The following is a 15,451-nucleotide window of genomic DNA, read 5'->3' as shown; positions in this document are numbered from 1 at the left end:
AGGGGTGATCAGGCAGGCAGGCGAGCGGTTAGGGGCTATCAGGCAGGCAGGCAAATGGTTAGGGGTGATCAGGCAGGCAGGCGAGTGGTTAGGGGCGATTGGGCAGGCAGGCAGAGTGGTTAGGGGCATCAGGCAGGCAGGCAGAGTGGTTAGGGGCAATCAGGCAGACAGGCAGGCGAGTGGTTAGGAGCCAGCGGATTGCAAGAGGGATGTCCTACTGCCAGTTTCCCTGCGGGATCGGGCCTAAACCAGCAGTTAAACATCCCCCGAGCGGTGCGAGAGGATGCAGGCCGGGCTGAGGGACCCACCCCTCCCATGCACGAATTTTGTGCACCGGGCCTCTAGTATAGATATAAACAGAAACAGAAAAAGAGAGGGACAAAGAGAAAGAGACACAGGGAGAGAAAGATAGATAGCTGGAGAGATAGATATTCTGATTAGAAAAGGATAGGAGGAAATTTTCTAGTGACAGAAATGTCCTATCTTGCTTTAAGTGGTGGCTACACAATTGACTACATTTGACAAAATTTATCAAACTGAACACTTATGATCTGTTCATTTTATTGTATGTAAATTACAGCAACAATTAAAAAAAAAGAGAGAGAAAGAATTAATGATCTAGATAGCAATATAAGTTGCTCCCAACTTCAGTCCCTGTCACAAGAGGAACAAACTACCAACTATCCATAGACAAGATACATTGTGAAAATCCCAAATAATGGGGTAAGGATGAAGCACCACCTCTGGACCACAAAGACTGAGAAGGACCACACTGAAAGGATAAGAGGAATGGTTACACTCTGATTGCATTGCCCTACTCAGGTTGGCACAGTACCACACTCTTGGCCTACAGTTCCTCCAGTGAGAAAAAGCCCCAGGTAGACATCCAGCACCCTCAGGACTGTGGAATGCTTCCCAGTAGGTTCAGTTGGGTCTCACCTCACATTGATCTCAGGGGGAACATATGAAGATCAGACTGAATAAGTAAACTGGATTGTAGAACACTACAGACCCACTGGACCTAACATACATTTATAGAACACTAGAGGTCCGGTGCACGAAATTCATGCACGGAGGGGGGTTCCTCAGCCTGGCCTGCACCCTCTCCAATCTGGGACCCCTCAGACATCCCTCTCTCAATCGGGATGACTGGCTCCTAACTACTTGCCTGCCTGCCTGCCAGATTACCCCTAACCCCTCTGCCTGCCTGCCTGCCTAATTGCCCCTAATCCGTCTGCCTGCCTGCCTGATCGCCCCTACCTTGCCCCCCTGCCAGCCTGATTGCCCCTACCTTGCCCCCCTGCCAGCCTGATTGCCCCTACCTTGCCCCCATGCTGGACTGATCACCCCTACCTTGCCCCCCTGCCGGCCGGATCACCCCTACCTTGCCCCCCTGCCTGCCTGTTTGCCCCTAACCTCTCTTCCTGCCTGCCTGATCGCCCCTAACTGCCCTCCCCTGCTGGCCTGATACTGTTTTGATTACTATAGCTTTGTAATATCAGAAATTAGAAAGTGTGATGCCTTCAGCTTTGTTCTTCTTTTTCAGGATTTCTTTGACTATTCAAGGTCTTATGTGGTTCCAAATGAATTTTAGGATTTTTAAAAGTTTTTCTGTAAAAAATGTCATTGAGATCTTGATAGGAATTTCATTGAATCTTTTGGTACTATTGATCTTGCCCCTAACTGCTCTCCCCTGCCGGCCTGATCGCCCCTAACTGCCTCTGCCTGCCTGATCGCCCCTAACTGCCCTCCCCTGCCAGCCTGATCTCGCCCCCAACTGCCTTCCCCTGCAGGCCTGATCTTGCCCCCAAGTGTCCTAAGCAACCATTAAGACTGAACGACCAGAAGGACTGGTCGACCAGTCACTATGACATGCACTGACCACCAGGGGGCAGACACTCAATGCAGGAGCTTCCCCTTGGTGGTCAGTGCACTCCCACAGCCAACCTCCCGTGGTCCCTCCCCGCCACTGGCTAGCCCCCCGATAGGCCTCAATAACTGGACAGGCCAAGGGACCCCACCCATGCACGAATTCGTACACTGGGCCTCTAGTATTAGCATAAACACATATATGTAACTATGCAAGGGGATGAATGTGTTAACTGTACTTACTGTGGTATAAAGATGGGGGAGGAGAACAAAACATTTTACAAATACATGAAAAAAAGAGAGAAATAGTAACCTGGAAGCTTGGTAAGAGGAAATTACCCAGAATGCATTACAGACAAAAAAGTTTGAAAATAGCAAAGAAGGTTTAAGAGATGGGGAAGCCAGAGTGAGAAGATCTAACATATGTTTACTAGTAATCATATTTCCAAAAAAATGGAAGAGAAAATAAAGGCAAATTTTCTCTCAAAGAGATTCCAGAAGTGATTAAAGCATTAGTCCATAGATTTAAAAATACCAATGAACCCAAAAAAGGATAAATAAGAAGATACCTGAATACATCATAGTAAAACTACAAAGATGTAGAGGAAGAGCTATTTCAGGTGGGGTAATTAGGCAAGTCTTCTCTGAGGAGTTGATGTTTAATCAGAGACCTACATTAGAATATTTAGGGTAAGGGAAAAGCAAAGAAAATGAGGAAGAATAAGCAAAGAGTTCTGTGTCACCAGAATGGAATAAATTGGGGGGAAAGTGATAGGGGTTGAAGGTCATTGACAGGGCCAGGGCTAGACTATATAAAGCCATAGAAGCCATGGTAAGGACTTTGAATTTTGCTTTTAAGTATGACAGAAAGAATTCAGTGAAGGTTTTTAGCAGTGGAATGACAATATTTAATATACTAAAAAGTTTACTCTGCTATTGTGTGGAGAAAAGGGTATATATAAGAGGATAAGAACAGATGTGTAAATGTTATGAGGCCAATGATAAAAGACCAGACTAGATATGGTGCTTATTTAGAGTGGATGCTGCTAGTGCAAGTAGAGAGAAATAAATGTATTTGTGACATACTGGTATATCAGAATAGCTAACATTTATTGAACTAATGTTGCACATTGTTCTAAGCACTTTAAATACATTAACTCTCTTCATTCTATTAACAACTTATAAAATTAGTCATTTTACAGATGAAAACACACTCATAGAGGTGAAGAAAATGGCCCCATGTCACAGAACGAGTTATTGGTAAAGGTAAGCAGTCTTGACTACACTGCCTCTACTCTTAACCACTATGAGACAGAACTGGTAGTGACAGAATGTACATGGGAAGGAGGAGGATATGGGCAAGTAAAACAAGATATCAAGTGGAACTTTCATATTTCAGGCTTGTATAAATGGATTGACATGGTGCACTGCAGAAGGCCGGGTTTATAACAGAAGATGAGATTAGTTTGGAACAGGTTGAGCTTCAATTTCCCTTTTAAAAAAATTATTTATTGAGGTGACAATGGTTAATAAAAGTATATAGGTTTCAAGTGTGCAATTCTATGATATATCATCTGTATATTGCACTGTATATTTACCACCCACAGTCACCATATATTTGAACCCCCTTATCCCTTTACTGCCCCTCAACCTCCCTTCCCCTCTGGTAACCACCATACTGTTGTCCGTGTCTATGAGTTTTGGTTTGTCTGTTCATTTGTTACATTTAGTTTATATCCTACACATGAGTGAACCATAGATTCTTGACTTTTCCTATTTGATTTATATGACCCAGCAACACCTCAATAGATGAATGGATAAAAAAGATGTGGCAAATATATATAATGGAATATTACACAGCCCATAAGAAAAGATGAAATACTGCCATTTGTGACAACATGAATAAATCTTGATAATATCATGCTAAGCAAAATAAGTCAATTGCACATTAAAGATAAATCATGGGAAAGGATAAACCTGCTCAAGAAGTGAATATAAAGTGATATCATAAGGCACAGGACCAAACAAGCCCTAAGAAACTCCATATGTAGATATCAGGGAAAGGAGAGAAGGCAAGTGATCAAGTAACCAAACTGGAGAACATGGTATCACAGAAGCCAAGAGAAAAGAATACTTCAAGTAGAGAATGTTGAAAGTTACTGAAAGATCAAAGTTTCTTATTTTTTCTCAAGACAGTTCTCAAGCTTGAAAAGGTAGAAAATACTGTAGTCTCAATAATTTTGAATGAAAACTTCATAAATGACCTCCAAGAAAAAAAATTATATATTAAGGAATATTCTAAATTTCTCTGAATCACTTAACTATCAAATATTTAGGATACATATCTAAGGCCCTGGCCAGATAGCTCAGTTGGTTAGAGCATTGTCCTGATACGCGAAGGTTTAAGGTTGGATCCCTGGCCAGGGCACATACAAGAAGCAACTAGTGAATGCACAGATAAGTGGAACAACAAATTGATACTTCCTTCTTTCTCTCTCTCTCCCTCCCTCTCACCCCACTCCTTCTTCTCTACCTCTGAAAAATTTTTCAAAAATCCATATCTGAAAACCTCCATCAAGGAATTTTCAATTTTTTAGCTTTTACTACAAAAAGCATAGTTAAAAAAATATTTTTATTTACATGTAAATAGATAGTAAAATTATTCTTACCTATATAAAAAAAGATCTTTGGCAAGTCGCTTAGGTCCAATGATTTTGAAGATAATTTCGTATGTTTCAAGTGCCTTCCGATGAACTCCACCTGGTAATGCTGGATGCAGACACTGAGCTAGGCGTTTGCCTATGGTCAGCTTTTTGGGCACCACTTGGTACTTTGCATTATTCTGTAAAACCTTGAAGAAAACATTTTAATTCAGTTGAGAAAAAAATATTACATCTCATATTATTTCTACTTTCTAACACACTATTATAAAAAATCCTTACAGAACTTCTTTATACTTCAAAAAATTAGAGAGAAGACCAAAAAACTTTTACTTTTGTCAGTTGTATCTATCAAGGTATATCATATTTGAAATTAAAACTGAAAATTAAAAAAATATTTAATGTGCTTTTAAGACTCCATTGCATGTTAACAGAAATAACATTTTTATTAAAAATAACTATATTTCCAAAAATTTATTCAGAAGAGAGGCATTGTTTTATATTTTTGTAAAACTTTAATGTTAATCAGCCTTTGATCTATTTTTGATATGTCGTTTGAAATATGTAGAGAATATTGGACTTCAACATAGATATATAGTTGGAAGAGGGACAACCACTACTTTAGTGTATCATATTATAGCAAGTAATTGTAATACTTACAATAATTAATTTCCACAATCCTGAATTGCTTTTAAACATAGTTCCTAGCAAGTCTTCAGAAAGAGAATCTTTAGACCAAAGGGAACCTAACTACCTTTAAGCAAACTGGTACTTTTAGTTGCAACTGGCACACTGAAAATGTAAGATTTTCTTTTTAAGATATCAAGGTAATCATCTAGAGTATCAGGTGGAAAACTAGTGTTCTTGGTGTGTATTTTAAGATAAATTTCTTTCCTAATAACTCTATGCTAAGCTATTTGATGTTAAAATTGTTATTGGGCCCAACCCGGGTCATTCAGTTGATTGGAGCACCATCCCTTAAATTAAAAAAAATAAAAAAATAAAAAAAGGTTGCGGGGTCAATTTCCAGCTAGGGCACATACCTCGGTTGCCAATTCCTTGGTCTGGGTGCGTAGGGATAAATGATTCTCTTTCATATCAATGTTTCTCTCCCTCTCTCTCTTCCCCCCTACCCCAACCTTCTTCTCTCTCTAAAATCAATAAAAACATATCCTCAGGTAAAGATAAAAAACGAAAATTTAAAAAAAAATTGTTATTGAAAGAGTTTTCCTTTTCTATCTCCTCCCATGATCCATTTAATATTTAGAAGTATTCCTATTCAATGACAATCGTTTAAATCCAAAATATAAAAAACTATGGGTATAAGGTGATAAAAAAATTTAATTTAAAACAAAGGTCAAAATTTAAAACTATGGTACCACCAAAATTATAGTGGATAAAAACTACACAAGTCAAGAAAGATTATTCAAGGCCAAGCTCCAAGTGACTGCTTGTCACTTTTGTAAAAAGTACTGTACTGACTATAACTAAGGCTTGCCTACATACAAAATATTTCCTTACTGCTACATACTATTTGGAAAGACATATTAGTTACTGCTTTCCATATGCAGGTTTCCACTTCGTTGCTAGGAACTCTAGAACCATATTAGATGCTCAATTACAGAAATGGTTAGGATATTTGATTCTTAGTCTTGTATTTTTATAGGTAATGATAATAACTAACTTTCAAGCACTGTTGTTTTGGCCTTAAAAATATGCCTGACGACATAGTCATGCAACTGGAAAAAGTAAAATAGCAGCAACAAAAGTAATTCTGAGGTTATGTTTTCAAATTTCTACTTCAAGATTTAGAGAAATCTAATAAGTATAGACACCGACTTCTGTTTTCTATTACTTTTTATGAAATGGGTAAGACTGACATACCTTATTAAGTTTTCCAAGTGCCGATATCAAATCTGCCCATTCACTGGAATATTCAAAATTCTTCAGTGCTTTGTCAATTGCGGCTACATAGTTTCTATATTTGGAGTCACTCAATAACTCCAGCTCTTCTGTGTTCATCCTCCCACAGTGTCCCACTAGAGGCCAGTTCCAAAATCATGTAAAATCATTACCTACAAAAGAATTTTGCAGGAGGAAATAAAGTAAAGTATTAAAATGGGTTCGGATGAAGTTAATATCTAACTTTAAATGTTTCTTAAATTAGAAGTGGTTAATACTTTGGTGAACAGTACACAGGTTCATATAAGTATTCAAAGACAGCTTCAAAGATAACTCACTCTGTAATCCTTCCTAGGAACTGGAAAAATGGCTGAGATTTTAGGGATATAGACAAGCAGAAAATATTCTGCACTTATTTTAATTTAGAAATCATGTTATTTCACAGTCATATTTGCTGAAATAACATTTCTGATATACATACCTCTTCACTTCGTTTTGATCCTAGTTAGATTGTAAACATCAAAGGACATGCAAAAAGAAAAAAGATAGAAAGAAAAATAAATGACTTGGAGATCACCTTATTTTATTAAGCAATAAAATAGCATATTGTAGAAAGGAACATTAGCTCTTTGAAATTAGACCTTAATTTCTTAATTTTAATAAAACTGACAAGTACATGAAGTGGTTTAAAATATATTCACAAATTCTTTGATATTACTTTCAATAAGTGGAACCTAATCCTCCAGTCCTTTGGGCTGAACTCTGTAACTCAATTCTATGGAAAATAATCAGTCTTCTAAGGAAAATAATCATTCTTAGCCATTATACATCATCATTTCTGCCTATTTTATAAAAGCATTCCAGCTCCATTCTCTCTCTCTCTTCCTCTCTCTCTCTCTCTTTCTCTGTCATCATTAGCTCTGGGGAAGCCAGCCACCATGTCATGAGGGCGCCTCTAAGAGCCCTATGGAGAAGTCCCTGCGGTGAGGAACAGAAATTTTATGCCAACAGCCAAGAGAATGAGCCATTTTAGAAGCAGATCCTCCATCCCCAGGCAAGCCTTGATTTGACAGCAACACCAATCAATGTCTTGAATATAACTTTATAAGAGAACCTAAGCCAGATTACATAGCTAAGTCCCTCAAATTCATGACCTACAGAAAGTTTGCAGTTTTAAGCCACCAAGTTGGGGGTTGATTTGTTATACAGCAATAGATAACCAACACAGAGTAGTAACAGGATTTAATTGAGGCTTAACTTAGAAACCAATGTGGCCTCTCCTCCAATTACTTTGGTATTCTACCTGACTTTTAACTAACTCTGCATATTTCCCTAGAGCTGGGTTCATGGGCTGGGTTCAACTCCTGTGTTGAGCGTCTGCCCCCTGGTGATCAGTGCACGTCATAGCAACCGGTCGAATGGTCATTCGGTCGTTCAGTCGTTCCGTCACTTAGGCTTTTATATAAATAGATGGTCAATTAGTATATAAAATGAGTTAACATCCTTAATCACCAGGAAAATGCAAATGAAAACCACAATTTGATACTTCACACAACTAGGATGCCTAGAATAAAAAAGACAATAACAAATATTGGCAAAGATACAGAAAAACTGGAACCCTTCTACACTGCTGGTATGAATGTAAATTAGTACAGCTGCTTTAAAAAATAGTCTGGCAGTTCTCAAAAGTTTAAACATAGAATTACCTTATGACTCAGCAATTCCAATATAGTATACATACATACCCAAGAGAAATGAAAACATGTTCATACAAAAACGTTTACATTAATGCTCAAAAAGGCATTATTCATAATTGCCAAAAAAAGGAAACAACCCAAATATCCATCAATTGATGTGTGGATTAATAGAATACACAATGGAATATTCTTCAACCATAAGAACAGAATGAAGTACAACATGGATGAACCCTAAAAACATGCTAAGTAAAGGAAATCATTCATAAAAAACATATATTATTCCATTAATATGAAATGTCCAGAATAGATAAATCTATAGAGACAGAAAGTAAATTAGTTTTTGCTTAAGGTGGAGGGGGAAGAGGGCAGAGGAATAAGGGGGGAAATGGAGCGATTCCTAATGAAAATGGGGTTTCTTTTTGGGATAATAAAAATGTTTTAAAATTGATTGTAGGAATGGTTATACAACTTTGTGAATGTACTGAAAACCATTGAGTTATACACTTTAAGTGGGTGAATCATATGGTATGCAAATTATCTCAAAGATATATATGAACTATATATGAATAAAATGGGCCTCATGGTTCTGTGAATTTTCTCAAATTACATGAAAAATCTTACATTTTAATGGGGAGATATATCTACTACTTTAGTAATATTTACAAATATATTTTTTCTACATAATCATCAAAAAGATTACGAATCACTACTGTAAAATGGGCAAAGCACCTGTGTAGACACTTCTCCAAAGAGGACATACAGATGGACAAGAGAGATATAAAAAAATGCTCAGTGTCATTAATAACCAGAGAAATGCAAATTAAAACTGCAATGAGGTATCAACTCACACCTGCCAGAATGGCTACCATCAATAAATCAACAACAAGTGCTGGCAAGGATGTGGGGCAAAGGGAACCCTAGTACACTGCTGTTGGGAATTCAGACCAGTGAAGCCACTGTGGAAATCAGCATGGAATTTCCTCAAAACATTAAAAATGGATCTGCCTTTTACCCAGAAATCCCACTTCTGGAAATATATCCTAAGAATCCCGAAATACCAATCAGAAAGCATATATGCACCTCTATGTTTATGGCAGCATTATTTACAACTAGAGGCCCGGTGCACGGAATTCGTGCACTGGGGGTGGGAGGGGTCCCTGAGCCCAGCCTGCACCCTCTCCAATCTGGGACCCCTCGGGGGATGTCTGACTGCCGGTTTAGGCCTGATTCCCTAAACCGGCAGTCGGACATCCCTCTCACAATCCAGAACTGCTGGTTCCTAACCACTCACCTGCCTGGCTGCCTGAATGCCCCTAACCACTATCTGCCAGCCTGATAGCCCCCTAACCGCTACCCTGCCAGCCTGATTGACACCTAACCGCTCCCCTGCCTGCATGATTGACACCTAATTGCTCCCCTGCCAGCCCGATCACCCCCAACTGCCCTCCCCTTCAGGCCTGGTGGCCCCCAACTGCCCTCCCCTGCCGGCAATCTCGTGACAACATGGGGGCGGCCATCTGATGATGACGCGGGGGCGGCCATCTTGTGACACGAGGGCATGAGGGTCAATTTGCATATTACATCTTTATTATATAGGATTATTATATAGGATAGCTAAGATCTTAAAACAGCCCAAGTGCTCATCAGTAGATGAGTGGGTAAAAAAGCTGTGGTACATTTATACAATGGAATACTATGCAGCTGTAAAAAAGAAGGTTCTCTTACTCTTTGAGAGAGCATGAATGGACCTGGAGATCATTATGCTAAGAGAAATAAGACAGTCAGAGAAAGACAAGTATCACATGATCTCACCTATATGTGGAATCTAATGAACAAAATAAACTGACGAACAAAATAGGTACAGAGACAGGGATGCATGGAACAGACTGACATATCTCAGAGGGAAGGGGAGAGAGAGAGGGCGGGAAGAGATTAACTAAAGAACTTACATGTATATGTGCATAGCCCATGGACACAATAGTGCGGTGAAGGTCTGGGGTGGGGGCCCTAGGAGGGGGACAAAGGGGGAAAAACGGGGGACATCTGTAATACTGTTTACAGTTTCCCTACTAGAATTAGAAGTATTTGAGAGCAGGAACTATGTTTTATACATATCTGTTATATTTCATAGCACATAACTTATAATACTGAGGATCAAGCTGGGTTCATACACAGTGGTTTAAGTATAGTAGTTAAATATGGAAATTAAAAACTATGCAAGCTGTTTTATCACCAATCTATGGTTTCTAAAATTTTTCTTTTCTTTTTTTATTTTTATTAATCCTCACCTGAGGATATTTTTCCATTGATGTTTAGGAAGAGTAGAAGAGAGAGGGAAAGACAGAGAGAAACATCCATGTGAGAGAAACACATCGATTGGTTGCCTCCCGCATGAGCCCCGACCAGGGCCTGGGCTGGGTAAGAGCCTGCAACCAAGGTACATGCTCTTGACTGTAATCAAACCCAGGACCCTTTGGTCCACAGGCCAATGCTCTATAGACTGAGACAAACCAGCTAGGGCTGGTCTCTAAAATTTTTCAAAACTAAATTTAATAATAAACACACACAACAATATTTCAGATACAAAACACTGAGTGACATACTAAAGCAATTAAAGTCATGTCATAACTAATAAAATATTAATAGTGACATATATGGAATGAAGAATGAACCTTATAATAAACTAAAATATGTCTGAGAAATCAGAGAAGACAGAATTGCAAGCCATATTAAACTCAGGGGGGGAAAATCAACTTGAATGGATTTTTTGAAAGAGTATAAAAATAGTATGAAATAACTAAATTCTAAACAATAAACCCTAGAATGTACTAGTTGTAGAGTAAAACATGTATATAAATTTCACTGATGGACAATTTTTTTTGTCTAAGCAATATTTCTAGTATAAGATATAACACATCCATTTTGAAGATATATAATATGCATAGACTGGCTAACCTGAGAAACAATTTAGTAATAATTCCTATCAATGAAAATAGGGGATGTGATAAATAACCAGAGTAATAATAATATAATTGTGAAGCAGTATTAACTTAATTGACTTATCTTCAAACATACTTTTCTTATTTGGCACAAAAAAACTGTGCAAAATGAATACAAAAACATACCAAAAAATTCAGCTAAGTTTGTGGCGTTTATAACTTTTGCATGTGTTTATAGCTAAAAATAAAAAAAATAAAAAAGTTGAGTCACTAAGAAATTTGGATTTTCTTATTTATTTAACCAAAAAATTCTAAATATTTAAATATGATTAAAGAGTTCACATAGCATAGGACACATGTAACACTCAGGTAGAACCTTAAAAGCAAACTCTCATGAAAATGGCTAAAAATTTAAAAGGACATTCTGTAGAAGTTTCATCAGAAGAGGAGCTACAGTATTTTTTTTCCATGGAAAAGATGGTCAGATAGACCCTTGGACTAAAAATTTGGTTATGCCTCCTCAATGATTTTAATGCCATAAAATTATTCATATATCAGAGGAGAAGTCTAGGGATACACCACTTTTGAAGTCTTCAGCCAATATATAATTAATGCAATTTTTCATCAAGTATATATATAATAGAGTTAAATTATTCTCAGATACATTTTTCTATAGTATTTTATGTTTTAAATGATTTAGATCAAAACTCCTCAAACTCTCTGTGAAGAGCCAGTTTTTCCCTCCACTCCATGGCTGATATTTTCCTAAAATATAAAATCATGTATTAGTTGCTGAAGCAACATCAAACTGCTACAAAAGTTTCTAAATACTTAAGTTTCATTTCTGTGCTCATTTCATGTTTCCTTACCAAAGAATTTATAAATGGCCCACAAATCACACTTAGATCATAACGCAAATATAACATTCCCAAGGAAACTATATGTCGCCTGTCCTCCAGAAAGGTGGTGGCACATGGCAAAAAATACACATATTCAATAACCAAACGGTGTTTTGTAGAAACATCAACCCATGAAAAGATAGGCAGTAGAGGGCAAGGCCTCCAAGCACAGGGGTTAAAGTCAAGATAAATGGGAATCCAAATCCTAGTTCTACCAATTACTTAGGAGCTGTATGACCTTGGGCAAATGTGCAAGCTTCAGTTTCCTCATCTGTAAAGGAGATAATACCTACCTCAATGGTTGTCAAAATTAAATAGAGAACATATCAAAGCCATCAGAGTGCCTGGCACATAGAAAATGCTCTAAAAGTCATTGTCCCTATTATTAACAATACAAACACAATACTAGGAATCAAGTAAGTTGATTATGAGGGCCAATCCTATCTAATAAAAGAGTAATATGCAAATTGACCATACCCCCACTACACCCACAAGCCACGCCCGCCAGCCACGCCAATCAGGAGCAAATATGCAAATAAACCCAACCAAGATGGCTGCAGCCACAGAGAGAGTGGGAGGGAGGCTTGGGTTTCCCTGGCAATGGAGTAAGCCAAGCTTTCTGCCTGCCCTTGCAGGCCTAGGCCTCCACACAAGGCTACAAAGTTTTAATTATAGAAGATAAATAAATCCCAACACAAATGGCGGCAGCCACGGAGCTGGAGAGAGCAGGAGGCTAGGGTTGCCCCCAGCGATGGAGGAAGCCAAGCTTCTGCAGCCCTGCCCAGACTAAGCTTCTACTCCAGGCTACATAGTTTCAATTATAGAAGATAAATAAGTCCCAACAGAAATGGCTGCTGCCACGGAGCGAGCAGGAGGCTTGGCTCCACTCCAGGCTACAAAGTTTCAATTGTAGAAGATAAATAAATCCCAGATACCAGGGCCTCCGCTTGGGTCGCCGGGGGGTGTGGCCGGCCTGCAAAGCACCACAGGCCCCTAGCCCAGGCCGCCCCACACCCCAAGGGAACCACCACCCTGATCCAGGACATCCTTCAGGGCAAACCAGCTGGCCCCCACCCATGCACCAGGCCTCTATCCTGTCTAATAAAAGAGTAATATGCAGATTGACCATCACTCCAACATACAAGATGGCTGCCCCCATGTGGTCAAAGATGGCTGCCCCCATGTGGACACAAGATGGCCACCACAAGATGGCCAGCAGGGAAGGGCATTTGGGAGGGACCAGGCCTGCAAGGGAGGGCAGTTAGGGGCAATCAAGCCTGCAGGGGAGGGCAGTTAGGGGTGACCAGGCTGGCAGAGGAGGGAAGTTGGGGGTGACCGGGCCTGCAGGGAAGGGCAGTTGAGGGGGACCCAGGCCTGCAGGGTAGAGCAGTTGGGGGGGACCAGGCCTGCAGATGAGGGCAGTTAGGGGCAAACAGACTGGCAGGGGAGCAGTTAGGCATCAATCAGGCTGGCAGGGGAGTGTTTAGGAGGTGATCAGGCTGGCAGGCAGAAGCGGTTAGGGGCAATCAGGAAGGCAGGCAGGCGAGCAGTTGGGAGCCAGCAGTCCTGGATTGTGAGAGGGCAGTCGGACATCTCTTGAGAGGTCCCAGATTGGAGAGGGTGCAGGCTGGGCTGAGGGACACCCCCCCTCCCGTGCACAAATTTTGTGCACCGGGCCTCTAGTAAGTTATAATTAAGCATCAGATATGGCTCTGAACTTAACTGGTACCAAAATGGAAAACTGAAGAACCTCACTAACCTATCTCAAATAGTCTCAGGAATGTAAATTAAAATGTCATTGCCAAATGAGGTGGGTTTTTAAAAATATTTTATTAAACTGCACATACTTAACAAACATTTGATAAGTTATGATTAATGCATACACCTACAAAACTATCAAAACAATCAAGATTCTGCACCATAGTTAAAATATAGAGCCGAAACCGGTTTGGCTCAGTGGATAGAGCGTCGGCCTGCGGACTGAAAGGTCCCAGGTTCGATTCCGGTCAAGGGCATGTACCTTGGTTGCGGGCACATCCCCAGTGGGGGTTGTGCAAGAGGCAGCTGATCGATGTTTCTCTATCATCGATGTTTCTAACTCTCTATCCCTCTCTCTCCCTCTCTGTGAAAAATCAATAAAATATATTTAAAAAAAAAAAAAAAAAAAATATAGAACATTTCCACCACCCCAAACAAGAAACCAAACATTGCCATTACCTCTATCAAATGAGTTTTTGTTTGAATTAAAAGATAAAATATCTACTTCTCAATAGACACAATAACGAAGTATTTAATAATATAAATAACTTAAAATGAAATGTATAAATAAATATGTAATAAAAATTTCAATTTGTTTTTTCATAAAGTGATGCAGGCAAGTCAAAATGGCATTTATAATCATTCAGGAGCTCTTAATAAATAGCTTTTCTGACTTGATCTACAGTCCACTTGACAATTTAGTCGCATTTCTTTGAAATGTATAATTCAGATAAACTAAACCTGAACTATCATAAAACACAACTTAGTGCAATGTTTTATCTCATTCAAAGATGAAAATAAAATAGCTGTTAAAAAAAGCTATAGGCCCTGACTGGGTAGCTCAGTTGATTAGAGCATCATCCCCATACACCAAGGTTACAGGTTTTATCCCTGGTCAGAGCAAATACAAGAAGCAACCAATGAATGCATAAATAAGTGAAACAACAAATTGATGTCTCTGTCTCTGTGTGTCTCTTAAAAAAAAAGGTAAAGATTTCTTTAGACAAATTAGGCCCTAAGAAAATTATCGAATTATACAGATTTATGTTTTCATATTTATAGTGTACAGAGGTAACATTTAAAAAAGAGATGAAATAGTTCAGCAGATCATTTGAATTTTAAAAAGTTTTGTTTAAATGGTTATAAGCAATGAGTAAACCTAATTTCAGAATACAGTAATTACCTGAAGATACTTTGAGCCAACTTGTTTATCATTAGACTAGAGGCCCGATGCAGAAATTCGTGCACGGGTAGGGTCTCTAGGCCTGGCTGGTGATCAGGGCAGATCCGGGCTTTCAGGCTGCTGGCCAGGGCCTCCCTTCGTTCCACACCACCCCCTAGTGGTCAGCACACGTCATAGTGATTGATCGAACTCCCTATCTCCCGAGGGGGCAATCTGCATATTAGGCTTTAATATATATAGATAGATGAGCTCTCCTCTTCCCTCCCTCCTTTGCCATGAAAGGTAGGGGGAGGGCTGAAGAGAAAGAAACATTCAATATTATCCAATTCTAAAGATGTATCTGGGGACTGTCCAAGTGTCTTATCATATCCCAAGATATAAACATTAAATGACAACAGAATATACACAGATGGTAAAAAGAATGAATAAAGCCTATGTATTGATTTAGAAAATGTTCCCAACATATACAAACTAAAATAATCAAGGCGCATAATGGTGTTTATAGGATGTCTATGTATTGATTTAGAAAATGCTCCCAACATAT

General features: G+C 39.1%; 1 protein-coding gene across 1 annotated transcript in view; it reads right to left on the bottom strand.

Moving 5' to 3' along the window:
• DOP1A (DOP1 leucine zipper like protein A) overlaps positions 1 to 15,451 on the bottom strand; it is a 102,905-nt gene that overhangs the window by 76,885 nt on the left and 10,569 nt on the right. The window contains exons 2-4 of the mRNA XM_028161180.2: positions 6,913 to 6,932; positions 6,414 to 6,604; positions 4,539 to 4,720 (exon numbers count right to left, since the gene is read on the bottom strand). Of these exons, the coding sequence (XP_028016981.2) occupies positions 4,539 to 4,720; positions 6,414 to 6,551 (320 nt within the window). The 5' untranslated portion in view covers positions 6,552 to 6,604; positions 6,913 to 6,932. The remainder of the gene's footprint in view (positions 1 to 4,538; positions 4,721 to 6,413; positions 6,605 to 6,912; positions 6,933 to 15,451) is intronic.

Source organism: Eptesicus fuscus, chromosome 10, assembly GCF_027574615.1.
Source record: "Eptesicus fuscus isolate TK198812 chromosome 10, DD_ASM_mEF_20220401, whole genome shotgun sequence".
Taxonomy (NCBI): domain Eukaryota; kingdom Metazoa; phylum Chordata; class Mammalia; order Chiroptera; family Vespertilionidae; genus Eptesicus; species Eptesicus fuscus.
This window is presented reverse-complemented; position numbering and strand designations above follow the sequence as displayed.